The sequence below is a fragment of the Megascapheus bottae genome, chromosome 15 (assembly GCF_031878675.1).
Source record: "Megascapheus bottae isolate mThoBot1 chromosome 15, mThoBot2.hap1, whole genome shotgun sequence".
Lineage (NCBI taxonomy): Eukaryota > Metazoa > Chordata > Mammalia > Rodentia > Geomyidae > Megascapheus > Megascapheus bottae.
Genome location: NC_143523.1, coordinates 38,040,883 through 38,061,296, shown reverse-complemented (window position 1 = coordinate 38,061,296; position 20,414 = coordinate 38,040,883). Strand labels below are relative to the sequence as shown.

General features: G+C 34.8%; 1 protein-coding gene and 1 long non-coding RNA gene across 2 annotated transcripts in view; one reads left to right on the top strand and one right to left on the bottom strand.

Moving 5' to 3' along the window:
• Cabcoco1 (ciliary associated calcium binding coiled-coil 1) overlaps nucleotides 1-6,380 on the bottom strand; it is a 93,660-nt gene extending 87,280 nt beyond the window's left edge. Inside the window, exon 1 of the mRNA XM_090346956.1 lies at nucleotides 6,307-6,380. Coding sequence (XP_090203082.1) covers nucleotides 6,307-6,360 — 54 coding nt within the window. The 5' untranslated portion in view covers nucleotides 6,361-6,380. The remainder of the gene's footprint in view (nucleotides 1-6,306) is intronic.
• An 89-nt stretch (nucleotides 6,381-6,469) lies between these two features.
• LOC150054177 (uncharacterized) overlaps nucleotides 6,470-20,414 on the top strand; it is a 44,172-nt gene continuing 30,227 nt past the window's right edge. The window contains exon 1 of the long non-coding RNA XR_016537924.1: nucleotides 6,470-6,913. This is a non-coding gene — a long non-coding RNA (uncharacterized LOC150054177). The remainder of the gene's footprint in view (nucleotides 6,914-20,414) is intronic.

The following is a 20,414-nucleotide window of genomic DNA, read 5'->3' as shown; positions in this document are numbered from 1 at the left end:
ATCTAGAGTGCAACAGGGGAAAGATATTATTTAATTCACCAAATAATTGTTGAGCATGCTGATGAATGGACTCCAATAAATGAGAAGAAAATATAATATTGCTACCATTTTCCAGATAATACACTAAACTTTTCTAATCTCAATAGAAGAAAAAGCTCAGAGGCAACATTTATTAGTAATGGTTAGTAGCTTACAGAGTATAGGAATTCTTAAACTGACAAGTTAACATTCAGTCGTTTTTTATAACAAAATGTCTTAGTGTAAAAATATGCTGTTGCTATAAAATATGCCTTTTGTATTCTAGAATGGGTAAATTAACCTAAACAAAATGATAGGGTTAAATAATTGACTCATTAAGGCAAATATTTTTGTACTTATTGTAGTACTTTGTACCAATTGGATACTCAGATATAAATTGAATCATATCATTCAGTTTTTATATAAGACAAGATTTTGTTTCCTAATATGGCAATGTGTTTGTTTAAATGTGTTTTGATAACATACATTTTTTATTAACAGTGAAGAATAATTATTGCTATGCTGTCAATCCCATTAAATTGTAAATTCCTGAGGCAGACAGTCTTTCACTTCTTTTTTAGGATTCAGCAGATTCTGGCATGTCAACATCCATTGCTAACTGACTGCCTAGACTCATCTTCATCTTTGGATGACAGTGTTAAATAGAAGGAAGGGTATGAGGAAAGCCTCAAGTGTAGAGGAACCTGGAATCTCAGGATGGAATACTAATTAATTTTATAATGTTTGCAAAGTGTTTGGAAGGTTTGGACTCATATCAAAATTAGTACAAATAAAATTGCTGTCATTACTATTACTAAAGAAATATATATATCTGAAAAGTGATTTATACAGTCATTTGGCTCAATTTATTTGATTTGAAAACTCTCCGGATAGAAGGAAAGTAGGTCACACAGAAACTATACAAAAGAGAACATGAGAATCTTAACCTTTTGGACAATAATAATTCTAGCTAAGTTGTCTAAAATTAGTTCCACTTTTTTATATTAAAACTTGTTAGATTAAGATAATCATCTGTCAGTAGAATTTTCCTCTTGGTTTTTGTTTTCAATTATATTCCTGGACCTATTTTTAAAACTATGCCTCTTTTCTAGTTTGTTTCTACTCTATTTCACATTAGAAAGAATATTAGGTGGCTAAAAAAAAAACTCTGACCTTTCATCACACACCTTCTCTTTTGTAAAAACTTTATATGATAAAAAATGTACAAATAAGCTAAAACAACAACGGGTGTGTAATTGTTGCTTTCGTTATAAAAATATATCTCCACCTAAATAACTGTAAAAGCTAAATGACATCATCATTTCATTTTATTCCACACCAGGTGGATGTGAGCAGCTATTCCAACAGCAATAAAATTTTAATCCTGGTATTACCTGGTAATCTTTTCTCTGATTTCTTTTTCCTCCACTGCCACCTAAACTTATGTGTCAGTTTTCTTCCTAGTATATAAGCTGTAGGAAATATGTATCCACTACTAGTAATCTTTTAAGACAGAAAAACTCTTCATAAATGCTTATTAAGAAAGAAAAATAAGATATTTCGTTTGATAGAAAAGAGGGGTTCCTTGTTCTGGGGAAAATAGGTTTGTTGACAAATGTCAGGTTTTGTGTGACTTCTGTTTTCTAGTTTAGAAATAAATGAACTATAGCATAATATCTGAGTATGTTATATTGACATCCAAGGCAAGAGAAAAATTAATAAAACTTTATATATATATTTATATATATATACCAAACAATCAGGTCATTGGAAAATGTGATTAGGAAAAGGCATGAAAAAATATATATGCCACACTAAGCATCAATACTTTTTAAAAAATTCCACAGAAATGCAAGACTTCAGAGGAAAATAACTTATCAAAATTACCTGACCAAACATGAACTAAATAGGAGTTTACTTTCTTAAAATCATCTAGTATAGATGACATTATATTTGAATAACTGTAGAATTAAAAGCAGATAAGTTCTATATTACTGTCATAATTATAGACTGTGGAAAGTTCATCGCTAAGAATCCAGAAGAGTCTACAAACAAAACCCTGAACTAGAAAACAAGAAGATAGTATAAACCCAAATCACTAATGAATTAGATGCAAAAATTATAATTAAAATGTATTTTGTAAAATTAGATAAGTAGTATATTGAAGAACATTTCACTATCATTATGCCAAAATAGGACTAATTTTCAGAAATAAGATTAATCTGGAAATAAAGGATGGATCATCATTAAAAATCTTAATATAATTTCATAGAAAATTAAATTATACAAATTTTATGATTACATAAATAAATGCTGAGGTAGCACTGCATAAATTCTGCAGCCAACTCTTAGAAAATTATAAACAGAAAAATGTGTTAAACATGAAAAAGACCATTTGGCAGAATCAAATGCAAATATCACATTACAGGAAGTAATAATCGTTCTTATAAAAACGAAGAACTAAAAACTATGATTAGGTTCTAATCCAATACAGTAAGAAAATTAAATCTTTGGCTTAAGTACTAGAAATAAGACAATAAGAAAAAGCTTTTATGAAGATTGTTGTATGATTAAAAAGTTGAATTAATAAAAACTTATTAAAACCAGTTATATATAACACAGGTATATATATGTCAGTTGCTTTAAATAGAAGTAGTAAAAATTATTAAACTCAGTTTGATTTTAAATATAAGGAAATTCTAAAACCTACATAAAAATTGTAAAACTTTATCTAAATTTTGAGATGTGATAAAAGAAATTTATTAGAAACCTTCAAATTCAAAAAATGAAATTCTCTACTACATTGTAAATATAATACAATGACAATCTCAGATCTCAATAAGATTGTTCTAGAACTATACAAGAAAGCTTTTAAGTTCCTATGGAAAAATAAAGACATTTGGAGAAAAAAAATAGATGAACCTTTCTAACTTAGATATTAAAGTTAACTATAAAAGTAGTATAATATTGTTACAAAAGTAGATAAACAAGGCAGTGAAAAAGAATAATGTCCCTAAATTAATTATATACACATAGTTTATGTGTTTATAATTTATAACAATGTGTTTCTACATTTATACATATGTGTTTAAGCATATTTGTATATTGAATTCTCTATTCTCATCCAATGACTAATTGATCCATCTTTATGCCTGTTTATATATGCGAACAATGTAACAGCAATAGTCAATTTATTTTCAATGGAAAGGAGAAATCGTGGCTTATTCAGTAAATAAGCCTGACAATTGTGATTTACTTCTATAAGGAAACAAAATTAGATCTTTCTTTCAAATACACAAAATACATTTATCAAAATTTAGTCTTGTCAAAGACTTAGCCTTAACAAAAATAAAACTTAAAGTATTAGAAAGAGATTGAAGATAATTTGGCATCACCTGAGGGGAAGATAGCATAAAAGCAGGATATTTTTAGAAAGAGTAACAAAAAGCAGTGACAACTAAATGTTGTCAATGTCTTCATAACTATAGCTGGTATTTACTAGAGGTCTTGGAGTTGTTGGAAATGTTTCTACTATACCCTAACATTCTGAGTTATGTCAGTAATATATAGTCCTGTATAACTATAATATCCCCATATAAAATGAAGTTTTCATAATTTCAGCAGGTATTTCTCAAATAATAGTGAAATTGCCAAATCCCTTTACAGTTCAAATTGATCCTGATATTTTTCTCTGACTTAACCACTAGTGGAGTGAGGCCTAATTCCTAACATTTTTTTAGGGATCACTCAATGTAGAGAAAAATTTTTGTGGACTTCCCTTACATATGCTGATGATTCCTATGATAAGTGAAAAATCATCGTTCACACATCTTTCTCCTGACAAATCCCCAAATGCAATAAAATCTATCAACTATGGGCATATGGGATATGATGGCGCTTGAAGATGCAGAAGTATATGGGAAATACTTGTTTGTATTTTCTTCTGAGTTGAAACATATAGCAAAGTCCCTACAGGGTTCTGTTTTCCAAATCATGTTTCTGAAGCTTTTAAGAAAGTTTGTAAACAAACTTGAACACTGGTCACAGAATTCTAAGTATATATTTAGAAACTTGTTTCACTTGTAGGCCAAGATACAGCAAACATTTACTTTTATTTTTCTCTGTTCTTATGTATTCGTACAGATAAGTGCCAAAGGTTTAGTCTTATATTTTAAGGGGAAGCATTTTGTCCAACATTACTAAAGAAAATGGAATGTGAAATTCAAAAAGTTGGCAAGCAAAGCTTATGCAATGTCACTGAAAAAAAATTTCTCTGGATCTGTGTCTCATGTTTGCTTGTTCACAGTATCACACAGAAAAGATTTTAGTCTAAATAACTACCTCTTTGGCATATTTTAGACCACCTATGATTTTAATTAGTTATATCAACTTATTGAGATCCTCCTATGTTATTAGGATAATTGCTTTTATTCTAGGTTTTGGCCATCACCAACAAATGGCAACCTCAGATGATTGGAAGCTTATGCTTTATTTCTGATAGGTTTGGCAAGAAAAGAAATACTGCACTATTGCCTGGCTCAGTTGACTACATGGTCTATTACTAAATCAATTTAGATACAGAATTTATTAGAAAAGACACCAAAAGAGCCTATTTGGAGGGAGGGGAGTGGTAATCAACTCTAGAAAGAATTTAGTATTAAACTGAAAATGAACAAACAAATGGACTACAAGACATTCTTACCATCTTTCAATCTATTTAATTCAGTGCACAACTCTTCTATGGGTCAACAGTCTTATGTGGGAACTACATCTCATGTGGAATACCTGCTCCTTTAAGAATTTAAGAAATGGGTAAGCTGACAGTCATAGCATGATAATTATCTGAGGTATAAGTAGCTCATTAATCTGACTCATCCCTTATGGAAAAAATGGTGATTATTTTTTTCCTAGAACATGATACTTCTTTATATCCTTAATATGTACACCTGTACCCTCAGTGTAAGCAGACTTATTAGATCACAAATTGTCACAGTCAGGGTATTGTCTACATAGGGAAGTATTTGTATGTGTACACTAACAATTGTTTATGCTCATAAATTTTTATGTATGTTTAAATAACAAGATTTAATTGGGAAATTTCCTGTGCAACTTTTGAAATTGTATTACTTACATTAGCGATCACAAGGGAGTAACTGGCTTAGAAGCCAGTTTATCACATTAAAAATGTGCATTTAATGTATGCTAATTTTATTCAAAAGGCTCATGTGAGAGTTGGCTTGGCTTAGCAGTCTGCATATGGAACAGGGAGGAATCTGTTTTGGGGAGGGTTTGCATGTCTGAAGAGCAAGGCATGAAATCATTGGCTTTTTGCATTTTCTCATTTATACAATTGCAGCTAATATACTTATCTTCTGTACAACGTTGTTTAGACTAATAAGGTGGCTTAGCAAAGCAACGTTAATTAACACATTATTATTCATCCTTTAGCATCTTAAAAAAAACTGAAGAAAACAATTCCTAGGGAAAAAATATATGATAGACTTAGAGTGTAGAAATTTAATGTGGTCTTTGTTAAAAAATCTCAAGGTATGAAGTTTATGAGTAAATTATTCCTCATTCGTCTATTATTGAGAGTGGGTAAAAGTGGAAGTTCCTGGAGACCATACCTCGAGTTATGCCTTACAGGAGGTAATTCCTGCAGACCACTGAGTTTAAGGGGTGATTTTTTCTAAAGCCAAGTTTATGAATAACATGGAAGCCATGTCCAGAAGACAGATTTTGTATACCTGGTCCTGTGTACTATCTCCTATGTATTTATTTTTTTTTAGAGAAATGTCAAAATAACAGAAATACCAAGGTTTCGTGTTTCTAGTAGCATCTATGATGCATTGCCATCTTTTGAGCAACTAATATGATCATCGCAAAACAATTGGCAGCGATTTCCTAAAGGGACAGGGCTATTTTAAAATCTGAGTTTACTTTTTCATTTTTAAATGAAAACAATAATAATAAGGGAAAAGTTCATGGCTGTTGAGGTGGTTTGGGTTTACAAAAGTCCCATGCAAATTTCTAGAAATGTATAGTATAATCTCTGCTGGGAGCTTCAGGAGTCCTGGCTGATGTGAGGACAGGAGTTGGGGCTCAGGAACCCCCCCTATACCGTCCCTATCCCCATCTCCAGCCCTAAGGCCATGCAGGCACCTGCAGAGCCAGGCCCAGCTCCTAACACAGGGACAGACCTTCCTTGGTCTGGGCTTCAGCCACGGGCAGGGGCCAGGCTTTGGGAAGAGGAGAGATTCTGCCCTGGATGGAAAAGGATCAGCATACCTCTGGGTCGGGGGTGCTTCCCCCCGGAGTTGTCCCCAGCGAAGTGGTCGCCATGCTGTGCCAGGAGAGACGCAAGCCCTGGTCGCCTAGGCAACCGGGGTGGGGCCTGTGTTTCAGGTCTGGGAAACAGCAGGAAACACCACAAAGGTTCTTATCGTCTAGGAGAAATCATCAGGCTTGATGCTGCCTCTTGGAAAAGTGGCAGACACTGCAGTTTTTATGAGCTAAAATGTGTTCCTATTGCCTAGTATGAGGCAATATGCGAATATTTAGCTTAATGGGCTAAGAATCAGGCCTAAGAATTTTTTATTTACTCATGTATTAGAAATTCTTCCTTTTTTTTTTTTTACAAATTCATTTTTTTGAAAGACTTTGACCTGACATTGATAGAAATTTGATCTTAAGTCATTTTTTAAATTGGGGAATTTAAAAAGTCTTATGATAGGCAGTATTTTGGTCATGTTTAAAAGGGAAAAACATCTGCATATCTTTTAGAGAAATATACCTACACTTTCAGTATGAGATAATGATATGAAATCTGAGATTTACTTCAAAATAATGAAGGAGGGGAGGCTGGAAGAAAGGTACATCAACATTTGAAACAGAGGTCAGTGTAACTTTTGCACATGTTGGAAATTTCCTGCAATGAAACATTAAAAAACAAGACATATGTCATTGTGAGTTGGAACATTCTTGAATTTTCTGGATGATCAGTATTTCCTTTAAGTATGGAGTGTACATTGGCTTGCATTTATGTGTATGAAGGTTGCTATGCAAGATGTTTACTGTTAAGAGGAAGGGACAAGCTGGGCCATTGGTGGCCCATGCCTATAATCCTATCTACTCAGAAGGCTGAGATCAGAGGATCTTAATTCAAAGCCAGCCCAGGCAGGAATGCCTGTGAGCACCAAAAAGCCAAAAGGGTAGCTGTGGTTCAAATGGTAGACCACTAGTTAAGCATAAAAGATCAGGGACACTGATTTCAAACTCCAGGACCAACACCAAAAAACCACCATCACCACCATCACCACCAAAAAATCTCCAAGAACTAGACATTACATGCTCCTATTCCTCATGTATAAAATTAAAATTAGGTTACAAATCAATTAGGCTCAGCATTATAATGTGGATTTAACAGGTTCTTATATATGGAAGTGTTTGAGTTCATCTCTGAACTTAATGGTAATTTTCATTTGACAGTTTTAGTATTCACATTACATATCTCTGGACTTTACTTCATTCTGTACACAGCTGTCTGTATACTATTTCATCATGTAATTCTCCTTTGGAGCAGTCCATTGACCTTCAAACTAAAGATACCATGTTATCTTAACAGCCCCATAATTGTGACTTTCTTTCAAATAATGTAAGGTTTTGTATATCCAACTTGCTTGCAAGCTGGGTTTTATTAGCCCTATGGTCTCCCCTCTTCAAGTGGATTATACTCTTTCTTTCCTTCTTGAAATTTTCACTCCTAAAGAAACCAGTTAATTACTTAAAGTTCTGAAATGAGCAGAATTAATTGTAAGTGGAGGGAATAATGATTGCCTCAGTTAATATGGGATTAGTAGGCATTGTCTGGGATCAAACACAAGAGAACCTTCTAAAAAGATGGACCTACCTTGTATCTTGATTAAGAAATGGATTACATTTGTGAATTTCTATGGATGTGAATTTTATCTTAATGGATATGAATAGTGGGGATGGGATGTCAACAAAATAAGAATCACACAGTCATCAAAGAACTTTCTTAGCCCTGGTGATAAGCAGAATGCTTTGTTTGCTTTGGACTTGTTTGAATTTTTTATATAATGAAAGAAGTAGGAAAAGTAAAAAAAAAAAAAAAGAGAGAAAGAAACCAGTTCAACATTGACTCAATGTATCTGACTTTCAACTCCATTTAAAATGGATGATATATATTGGGCTGGGAGTTTAGCCTAGTGGTAGAGTGCTTGTCTAGCAAGCACGAAGACCTGGGTTCGATTCCTCGGTACCACATACATAGTAGCAAAAAGCTGGAAGTGGTGCTGAGGTTCAAGTGGTAGAGTGTTAGCCTTGAGAAAGTCCAAGGACTGTGCTCAGGCCCTGAGCCCAAGCCCAGGACTGGCAAAAATAAAATAAAATAAAATAAAATGCATGATATATTCCTATGTTTTCAATTAACGAAAATATAGTCAATGTGGAGTGATTTCCAGAGTTAACCAAAGCCACCATCTTACAAACTTACGTAATATTTTCATTATTTCCTTTTCATTTTTACTCCAAAGAAATTTGTAGTTGCCATGCACCTTCTGAGAGGTAAGAATGTCTCATATGTTTTCAAATTTAATGCTTACTAAAATATTAAAACATTAATTTTTTAAATGTAGTTTTCTCAAAGATCTCATTTCTTTTCCCAGAATTTAGTTTGCCATTTATTTAATAGGTTCTAGATTTTTTTTCTATTTCTTTCTGATTTTAGATTCCAGATCTAGATTGAGTGTTCCACTATATATGAAGTCTGTAATAGGAGCATTACTTCAGGAAACCAGGAATTGTTTTGTAGAAATTCGCATTTTACTTTAATATAGTTTAAATTGCAATTGATAGAGGATTCACTTTTGAGAAGCTCATTTAATTTTATGTGGTAGTTTTTTTTTTCTCTCAATAGTGTTGAAAACCCATTAGCCTGAAGGTTACTTTTAATTTGCACAAGATGAAGCTAACTTTAGCCTCACACTTCTTTTACAGAGAAATGCCAATAAGAAAGACCAGTCTCAGTAGGTGCTCTGCTTTCTAACATAGAAAGGTCAGCTAAGTCTTCCTTCTTCAGTCTTTTTTGAAGATAAAAGCTTCTAACCAAAGCCTTAAAAAAATACACTTGTTATCTTAGTTTATTGTTTTAGAATTGGAAAAGGAAACATATGTAGGTCTTTTAATTTATGGTTGTTTTTTAAAAAGACCTCTGACCACATCATTAATAGTGTGGCTTGTTATAAGTATTTAATCAATTTGATTGGCCACTTACGAAAGTGCTTGAGCGTATATATTTACAAAGTTTTGAGAAGCACAACATATTAAAAGCCCAAGCAGGTTTTCTTGAAAAGGACTGTTTTCATATTTATGCCAGTTCAAGTTTTGGATGGATATTTAAAGCATAATTTTAAATACCAAAGTAATATTTAGGAAAGGTCTAGGTAACTATAGTACATATTGATGGCTTAGTACAGGAGTGTATGCCCAGTAGTTCTGATGATATTTCACCTGTCTTCCTATAATAGGGTGAAATTTTAACTTATATTTTAACTACACTCCTTATAGTTTTAACATCACTGCTTCATTTTAAATATTGAGCAGATTCTTCAGCAATACATACAATGATGTCACAAATGAGATTAATTATATCCATGTTAATGAAGCTACTGAGACACTTGAAGACTCTAGTCAATTAAATGATCCGTTGAAATTCTCTGAAAGATCAGGTTAAAAGAAAAATTTTAAATGATATCCTCTAGGTCTTGGTCTTCTAAGTAACTAAGATTATAGGCATGCACACTAGCACATGACTTTATATCATTCACTACTGTGGTTTTTAAAGCCCTTGTAGATCTTTGTGAGCTATTTTTTGAGCCAGCGATACATAATTGTGAACTGTAATGGTGGACCAAACGGTACTGCAGAAGAAAAAGGTTGCATGACACAAATTCTTACAGAACAATGAGAATCTTTAAGTTCATGATGTTAGGTACCAGGAAAGGTTTTGTGAGACTCAAAACTCACCCTACACTTTGGTTCTGTGAGATTTGCATGATCCGCATGTGTCTATTTCATTGATTTTTTTTCTCCTAAAATTATCTGAAAGTGACTGGGTACCACTTAACTCATGGCAGGACATGCTATTGCTCCTTGAATATATTCTTGAGCAGCTCTTCCCTGAGGGATTCTCTAAGTGTTTGGTTGAGTAAGCATTATTCCCTTTGTCTGTCCTACCTTTTATTACAACCTTACTTTTATAGGGAGAACTTCCTATTTTACCAGTTTTACATAATAGTGTTTGTACAAATTTCATTAAAAGGATTTGAGCTTTAAAAAGTTTGAAAAACCCTCAGATAATTTCTAAAGAAGCTTCTTTTCCAAAAAATTCTATTATGGCATAATTTCCCAAAGCATTCATTGCTGGGGCACATATCCTTTGGCAAATATACAGTGTTGCTGGTATTGAACATTTCGGGTGTACGTGCATAATTATGATTCCATGGAGGTGAAATAACCTGCAGTGTTATCTCACCTACTCATCAGTACCACATTAAGAGGTAGACAAGGGGAGTTTTTTTTTTTTTTTTTTTTTTTTTTTTGCCAGTCTTGGGCTTGAGCCCAGGGCCTGAGCACTGTCCTTGGACTTTCTCAAGGCTAGAGCTCTACCACTTGAGCCTCAGCACCACTTCTGGCTTTTTTCTATGTATGTGGTACTGAGGAATTGAACCCGGGTCTTCATGCATGCTAGGCAAGCACTTTAACCACTAGGCCAAACTCCCAGCCCAGACAAGGGGAGTTTTATTTTGCAGATGAGGAGACCGAGGCTCAAATCAGTGAGGGAATTTGCCTAAGAACTCATGGTTACATCAGGTATGAAAGAATTCCTATGACTCCATGATGCACTCAGCTCTGCCCCTATATCACATCACTTCAGCAATGTGGCACTTTCCAGAGGCTGGGTGGAAGTAGATGGAATTCATAGCTCTTCTTCCACAACTTTGCTCTTGTTCTCTTCCTACATCCCCAGATCCATTGTCTGTAATTGCTAACTTAGCATTTTATTCTTGGCAGATTATCAACCCACACACAGTAATAACATGCATAGTAATAACTGAAGATAGAGTTGCTAAGTGTTAGTACCTACCAGGGGGCATTTGTACTTTACTAAGAGATTTTGGAAGAAGAAAAAAAATTTTTGCAGCTGATATGAATGAGGCTTTAATAGAGGGGTGGCAAGTTGTGGGTTTCTGTCCTGGAAATAGGAAGGCTTTTCCAGTAACTGTTTAGATCTCACCTTTTAGACAGCTTTAGTCCAGAAATACTACTGTGATTTCTTCTGCCTTCCACAATGCTTTGGTAAACATCCAATAAATAAGGAAAACATAATGATGAAAAAAGAACATAAATCATAAAATATTTTTGTAGTTCTGGTTATTCCCAATTCTAGCATCACAAATGGTCAACTAAATATTTTTATGCAAAAGGTGAAGATAAGATAGCTTTTTCAGTTCAAATGATTTTCTAATTTCATCAAAGCTGGAAACCACAGAAGCATGAGATAACATTGTTCTGCTTTGTGGAAAACAGACCTAGCCTAGGATTTATAATTCCATTTTATTGTTTTGATAACAGCAGTCACTAATTTGAAGGAGTGACTGCCTATTTGTGCTGAGAGGTGATGTTCTAGTAGGTTCCACTTTGCTGTGAAATTACCCTGTTAATTAGTATTAGGATTCCTAGAATAATGTCTACTTTGTGACCTATGTCTTTTAAAGGATTTTTAAAAAGAGATGTTTTTTCCCTTTCCATTACTATAATTTTTTAAAAAATAATTGATGGTGTGGCCAGAGGCACAAATCTGACTAATACGAACTGGTTCTAATTCAGCAGTTAATAAGGCAACAGAGCAATAACTAATATGTATAATTTTAGAGGATCTGTGGGCTACTCTTGCCACGGTAGCTCATTCCTGATGATTGATCATATCTGATAAGGCAGCCATCACATCTATGTCCAAGAAGAGTCATGGTACTCAATACTCCATTATTCTGTAAATGGTAGATCTCTAGACCTCTTTTTTTGTCAGTTGTAGGGCTTGAACTCTGGGCCTGGGTGATGTTCCTGAGCTCTTCAACTCAAGGCTAGCACTCTGACACTTGAGTCCCAGTGCCATTTCTGGTTTTCTGGTGGTTAGAGATAAGAATCTCATGAACTTTTGTGCCTGGGCTGGCTTTGGACTGAAATCCTCAGATTTCAGCCACCTGAGTAGCTAGGCTTGCAGGCATGAGCCACCAGTGCTCAGCTCGGTAGAACTCTTTTTATCCTCCTTTCTTGACTAGCCCAGAAAGGATTGATTTTTCTTATGGACACCTAAGGTTTTTGAAGAATTCTACCTGTGGATCTCAAGCAGCAGAATGATCATGGATAGATAAGCATCACTTTCCTTTTAGGCCTAGGGAGCTATCCCTAGACTAAAATGCTGAGAATTGGGACCAAAATGTGCGTAAAAGAAATTCTGTCCACTTTTTAAGATCATCTAAAGATGCTGACAGTATATGTGAAGACACTTTCTTATTTGTCATCCATATACCCAACAATCTAGTCAACCTGTCTACTGTCAGATATTGTTTTAAACACTTGCTCAACCCGAGACAAAAAAAAAAAAAACAAAAACCTCACTGTTCTCCCAGAAATTCCATTCTTGTGAATTCATAAGCCTAGATCTATTTCAAGATTAAGGACTCACTAATAGTTATTTTGGAAAGCTTTCTGCCTAAGTGAGTCAGACAAGTTAAGATATAAGAAATGCAATTTATTTAAATTGGAAATCATATTGTACTTGCTGGTGTTTAACAGTTTATTTAAAGAGTATTAAGGGCTGTAGAATGAAATAGAATAGACTGACTGATGACACCAGGAATGTGGTGTTTCAGAATAGTCAGGATAGGCCTAAAAGAAAATAGGACAACTTAATACAGCTTATCATTGTCATGATTGTAACTATCATTCTAGCTAACTGCTTTCTGTACATTATCATCCCTAAACTTTACAACATATGTATCCTTGAGGTTTGAAGAAACTAATTATTTACCCAGCTTTACAGAAATATTTGATAGAATTGATAAAACGTAAACTCAGGATTATCTATTTAAAAGCCCTATACTATATTTCAGGGCAACATCTGGAAGTTTCACTGACATTTGATTTTAGTTTTTAAAGCATCTATTCTTAGTCATATTTTAAAATTGTATTTTAAACCACATCCTCAAATGTATTATAATTCACATATTAATCTGTTGTGTGTGTTAGGTATATTTTGCAACCTTCTTTCCAATTCCCTGTGCTCTTAAGAATATATAAATATCTCATTGATAAGGAACGCTTGAATTTTGTATGATTAAAAAAATTCAGGTCTTAGCATGTCTGTTCTCATAAAAAATGTAAGATAGAGCACAGTAGAATCAGGTATGTCTGCTGGTTACATGTTCACATCAGAATGTAATCACTGACAACTTGTTAACAAGAAAAGCCGTAACATGTGTATACCATGTCATATTAAAAGTCATCTTAGTACTATCAGGTTTATAGAATGCCATATTAAAAGTTATCCAAGCACTGTTTGCTACATATTCTCGCCCCCCCTCCCTCTCTCTCTCTCTCTTTTTCCTCTCTCTCTCCCTCTTCTCTCTCTCTCTCTCTCTCTCTCTCTCTCTCTCTCTCTCTCTCTCTCTCTCTCTCTCTCTCTCTCTCTCTCTCTCGCCTAACCTACATTTTAAAGTAACTGACTAAATCTTAATTTTTGTTTGAGGCTCTGATTTACACAACTGAAGAATAACCAAAGAATACCTGAGATGATCCAAAAAAATCTGCATTTGCAACTTCTGACATCAGAAATATATATATGCATATGTATATGTATATATAGCCAGTCCTGGGCTTGAGCTCTGGGTCTGAGCACTGTCCTTGGACTTTCTCAAGGCTAGAGCTCTACCACTTGAGCCTCAGCACCATTTCCAGCTTTTTTCTATGTATGTGGTAGCAAGGAATTGAACCTGGGTCTTCATGCATGCTAGGCAAGCATTCTACCACTAGGCCAAACTCCTGGCCCACTACATATTTTTTTTAATTTTGTAATACTCTGAAATCATATCAGAATACTGATAAGAATAAAATGGAGCCTGACATGCTTAAATAATGAGAATTATGGAAGTGTATAGTAGCTATAAACATATAGTTTGTAAGAACTACATAAATGCACTAATAGTAAATATGATAAAATGGCATGGACAATATATTTACATAAATTATATGAGTGTAAAAGTGTTCATTTACTTAGTCCCTGTGCTTCCCCTACCCCCATCCCACATCTGGGCTTGGTCCTTGAGCTCCTTTTGCTCAAGGCTGTTGCTCTTTCACTTGAGCCACAGCACCACTTCCAATTTTCCGTGATCAACTGGAGGTTAGAGTTTCATGGACTTCCCTGCCTAGTACAGCTTCCAAGCTTCTAGTCTTGATCCAGGCTAGGGTTATAGGCATGAACGGCTGGCACCCCGCTACACTGATAATTGCTTATTTTTAATTGCTCCCATCAGCTATACAAGGGGAGGAGATACCATTGTTACTTCTCATGTTTACATTTATCTCAGTCGATTTCACTCTTTCTATTAAACTCCCTATTTCTTCTAAAAAATAACATACCCGAGGAATTTCCTTGTTCTGTGGTCTTAGGCCAAAACATATTTCATCTTAACAGTGCTAATTTTGTTAAACTCTCAATTACACCATGGGCATTTTCCCCTATGTATATCATATGTTGCATTGTGCACTTAGCTTGATTGTGAACTTAGGCATATGACACTACATGTGTTTTCATAAATGTTTATATTTTAGATTTAACTTTCACATATTAGAGAAAACATGTTCTTTGTCTTTCTGAGCCATTTCACTTAATATAATGCTTTCCAAGTGCATCAATTATATCAATCTATCTACCTATCTATCACATCTGATCTGTTTCAATACTTTAATTATGCAGTAATGAACATGGATGTGAAAGTGCCTTTATTTTATGTTGATTTGTAATCTTTTGGTTGATTGCTTAGGAATGGTATCATGAGATCATAGGGACTGCATTTTTCTGACAAAAAAATATTAAAGGAAGTCCAGTTTTATACCAAAAAAAATGTGTTTGAATCTACAAAAGCTACTTACTGTGATCCCTACTGACAAATTTATTACATCTCCCCTTGCACAATATTTTCTTTTGGTAGCCTAAATACTGTTTTAAAAATACTTACTTAGTCATCAAAAATATTTGAAGAGAAAGTAAAAGAATTTGGTATCGCTCATGAACATGGTAAATTAGTGAAATTACTTCTCATGTTTTCAAAATGGAAGTAAACACCTCTCTGTTTTCTGCTCATTTGTCATTGGGATTATTCTGAATCCATAAAGAAGCTATGCACAGTAAAAGCCAAAAGGTGATGTATCCCACTTTGCAAGGTCCTTTGTTCCTCTAGTTTAGGTATTGGGCAGAGCTATCAAAGCACATTTATGTGAAAGAGACCTGACTTGGAATCAGTTTGAAGAGCTCTTTCCCTGTTGAATTCTGAATTTGGCAGACCTGCTATGCAAGTAGATGTTTATATGAAACTTCTAGAAGTAGGAGAGTTATGTGTACGCCAAAGGATTATGCAAAAAACAGATTTCCATGAGTTTAAATATTTCTCCACTGAAGAATAAAAGACAGAAAGATGCCACACCGTCTAGTATATTTATAACTTAAAACATTCCTTCTAGACTCCTGTATTTCTATCAAACTTTAAAAGCATTTTTTTGCACTGCATTAGTGGGACTTGGTGCATATTGATGGACTAAACCCTCTGGCAAACTTTAATGTGTGCTATTTTTTTAAAGTATTCTGGATAACTTACTTTTGGAAAGTAGAAAAATTGTTTATTTCTTTTATTTCCATAAGTTCCAATATTCCAAGGCAATCTCTATAATTGGACCATAAAAATAATAAATGCACAGCAACATGAAAATAAGCATAATAAATGCCATGCTTTCATGGAAAATTGTCAATATCTATTGACATTTGTTCTTATGGCATCTATTAAGACCACATCATATTTATTAACTCTGGTTTGATTACACTGCTCCATTAACTTGGTAATTTCATTATAGTTTAAGAGGAATTTTAGCTGCTGGATTTAGTTTAAATTTTATGCATAAGCCCAGGAGTCCTTGGGCAGTGAATACATTTCATATAAATCAAATAAATAAATAATGAACAAAAGCTATTTCAGGGAAGCAGAAAACAGCAGAATCAGGATCAGGTAACTTTTTAAAGAACATATTGAGAAATTGTTCAAAGATATTATAATCATGGCTATGTCTGATATATGTATACGCTTGTTAGTCAAATATTTTCATGTAGAAATAACACAGTCAGTGGCAAATATCATTGAAGACAGAAAATGGATATTAAGCCTAATGAGGGAAGATGAGATCAGTGATGACGGAAGATACTTTTAGAAGTAAAAGGGTAAGTGTTCTGCTTGGTTTTTAAACTGATTTTGAACATGATATTTTGTAGACATTTGGTGAAAAACTCATGAAGGTTTTTGAGACAGGTGGGGATATATTAGTTCAGAGCTTCTTTTTGCTATAATGAGGTTGCCTAACCCATCAACTATCCAGAATAGAATTATTTGTTATTTTAGCTACTGTCTATTAATTAATCACAGATTATACCTGGGATTGGCTTTCTGTTCTCACTTCAGGAATTTAGCTTACTGTTCACTTTGAAAGCCTTTAAGACATTGAAAAGAAAGCTTTCAAAGCTTGAAAACAAATGAGTAAACACATGTTCAACTTATCATTTGTCATACTGTACAGACTTGTTGGATGCCCTCCACAGCTTTTAGATGAAGACAAACACTATCAGTTAAATAAGTGAATGATTACACTGGGACCAGAAAGTTTCAGCAGAGGCTATTAATTTTTATGAGCATTCACTCTGACAGAAATCTATCTGTTTGACACCACCTATGTCTCTGTAAGTTCCCTCTGCCATGTTAACGTTAAGGATAGTCTCTCAGGCAATTTGGATGGAAAGACCTTGCATGTAAGGTCTTTACATTGGTGGGAAGATAGGGCAAAAATTATGTTTATACATTTCTGAAATGATTTCCAGGAATACATTGATGGCTAAGTGTTTTATTCTGTATGTATTGTTAGCAGGTGTTGTGACTACTTTCTTAACACATGAAGCTGACATTTTGCTTCTTTATACTCTTTAAGGGAACAAGCAGCATAATTGGAATTCCTTTGAGAATGATTGATTTAGAATTTTACAGGAAGTAAATGGTAAATATGAGCTGAGATTTTTTGAGGCATTAGTATCTATTGGTTTAGGAGAATATACTATACATTTTTATTAAAGGGAAGGGCAATTTAGGCAATGGTACCAACAGCTGCATGGTTATTGTGTAATACTGGCCCACCTGGGCTGACTTGTGAATTGCAAAACAGAGCTGAGTGCTTTCAGTTCTGTGATGTATTGTGCTAGGAGGGAAGCTCTCAGCTAAGCATGCTCAGCTACTGTCAGACCATATCCTTCTGCCAAATTACTACTGCCTTGAAAAATGGCTTTAGTGATATCACTTGGTGAGATCATCACAGTCTATTTCTCCTAATGTTTCCATCATTTCTGATTTGGATTTTATAACTCAGCAACTTAATTTTGATAACAAAACCTTTTCTCCTCCTTTACTGTCATAGAGCATATATTAGTGATTCTTGAAACTTTTTGAGAATGAGAAGACTAGTAGTTTCTTTTTTTTTTTTTTTTTTTTGCCAGTCCTGGGCTTGAGCTCAGGGCCTGAGCACTGTCCTTGGACTTTCTCAAGGCTAGAGCTCTACCACTTGAGCCTCAGCACCACTTCTGGCTTTTTTCTATGTATGTGGTACCGAGGAATCGAACCCGGGTCTTCATGCATGCTAGGCAAGCACTTTAACCACTAGGCCAAACTCCCGGCCCGACTAGTAGTTTCTTTTATCCTTCATCTAGAGTGACAAGTTTCTAGGCCATAAGTTACATGCTCAATCTATACAAAGAACATATAATAATATTTGGATTCATAAAGTGTTCTTATGGATTAAACTCAGCAAAAATAAGCCTGTGCATGTGTGCTTGCTATGTATGTATGTATGTGTGCGTTTGTGTATATGTTGATGCTGGGCTCAAAACCCAGGTCTCACACTCTTGCTTAGCTTTCCTGATCAAGGCAGGCGTGCTATCATTTGAGTTATAGCTCAACTCCTGGCTTTTTGCTGGTTCCTTGGAAATAAGAATCTCAGGAATATGCCTGCCGGAGCTGGTTTTAAACCATGATCCTCAGATTTCAGCATCCCGAGTAACTAAAATTACAGACATCAGGCATTGATTGATATCTTGCTAAGTAAGCTCCCTTGAGCTTACAAATTTACTAAGTTCTGAGCTTAAAAATGAATTACAAAGTTTTGTATGACTGAATAGACTTCTACGACTGCATGTATAAATCCAAATCAAACAAGAAAAAACACATTTCTTTTTTTATATATTTTTTATTGTAATTAATAGAAGAGTTTCATGATATTTGCCAGATAGATGGTGCATTCATTCCCATACACTGATACCCTTTCACATGTCTTGGTCCCCATTTCCCTCCCCCCACACCCCTCATCTTGTTTTCCCCCATTCCCTATCCAATTTCAAATAACCAAATACAAATATATCCCATATATCAGGTAACAAAGTGAGATACTGTAACAATATGAGATAACCAAGGGACAGCAAAAGAGATGAGAGATAACATAGTACCTTAAGAACAACAATCCTTTCATTTAGCGTCCTACTATATGGCCTTTTGTATCAAGGTTTTGCTCCATTGCAAATCTCTGCTAGGAGAGCCCAAGGTTTCTACTGATTATGAAAAATGAGGGAAACCATTGAGCCTAAGTTCCTTTGAGTCTGGCTTACTTCACTTAATATGATCTTTTCTAAGTCTTTCCATTTCCTAACAAATGGGGCAATGTCATTCTTTCTGACAGCCGCATAGAATTCCATTGTGTACAAATACCACATCTTGGTGATCCACTCATCAACTGAGGGACATCTAGGTTGGTTCCATATCTTTGCTATGGTAAATAGTGCTGCAACAAACATTGTTGTGCTGGTGGATTTAGTATGTCTTTGTTTCTGCATGATTGGGTAAATGCCAAGTAGTGGAATTGCTGGATCATAGGGGAGTTCTATGTATAGTCTTTTGAGGAACTGCCATACTGTTTTCCATAGTGGTTGAACGAGTTTGCACTCCCACCAACAGTGTAGTAGTGATCCCTCCTGGCCACATCCCCTCCAATATCTGTTCTTACTAGTTTTCTTGACCCTGGCCATTCTAACTGGAGTGAGGTGGAATCTTAGAGTTGTTTTGATTTACATTTCTTTTATGACCAGAGATGTTGAGCATTTCTTCATGTGTCTATAGGCCATTTTTGTTTCTTCTTCAGACAAGATTCTCTTTAAGTCTTTGGCCCATCTTTTAATGGGATGGTTGTTACTTTGGAGATTAGTTTTGGAGTGATTTAATTTTTTGAGCTGTTGATATATTTTAGATATGAGGCCTTTGTCTGTTGTATGGTTGGTGAAGATCTTCTCCCACCCTGTAGGCTTCCTAATTAGTTTACTAGCTATGTCCTTTGCCATACAAAAGCTCTGCAGTTTAATGCAGTACCACTTATCCAGCCTTTCTTTGATTTGTTGTGATTCTTGGTCCTTATTAAGAAAGTTTTGATCTGTGCCAAGGAGGTCTAGTCTATCTCCTATTCCTTCTTGTAGAGTTTTCAGAGTGTCGGCTTTTACCTCCAGGTCTTTGGTCCATTTGGAGTTAATTCTAGTACAGGGTGACAAAGAAGGATCCAACTTTAGTTTTCTGCATGTGCTTAACCAGTTCTGCCAGCACCACTGGTTGAAGAGGCTATATTTCTTCCATTCTATTTTTTTGGCTCCCTTGTCAAAGATTAGGTGGCCATAGGTCTGTGGTTTAATATCTGGGTCTTCAGTTCTATTCCATTGGTCTTCAGGCCTGTTCTTGTGCCAGTACCAAGCTGTTTTGATAATTATAGGTCTGTAATAGAGTCTAAAGTTTGGGAAAAAACACATTTCTTACATCTCTATCAAGACCTCAATCCTGCCTTTCTCTAATTTCTTCAGCACCTCAGAGTGTTGAAGAAAATAATGGAAGCTTTGAGAAACATTCATTCTTAGAAGAGGGAGGAGAGAGTTGAGACATAGTGAAACCATGTGGTCTTGATGTGAATCATCGCGA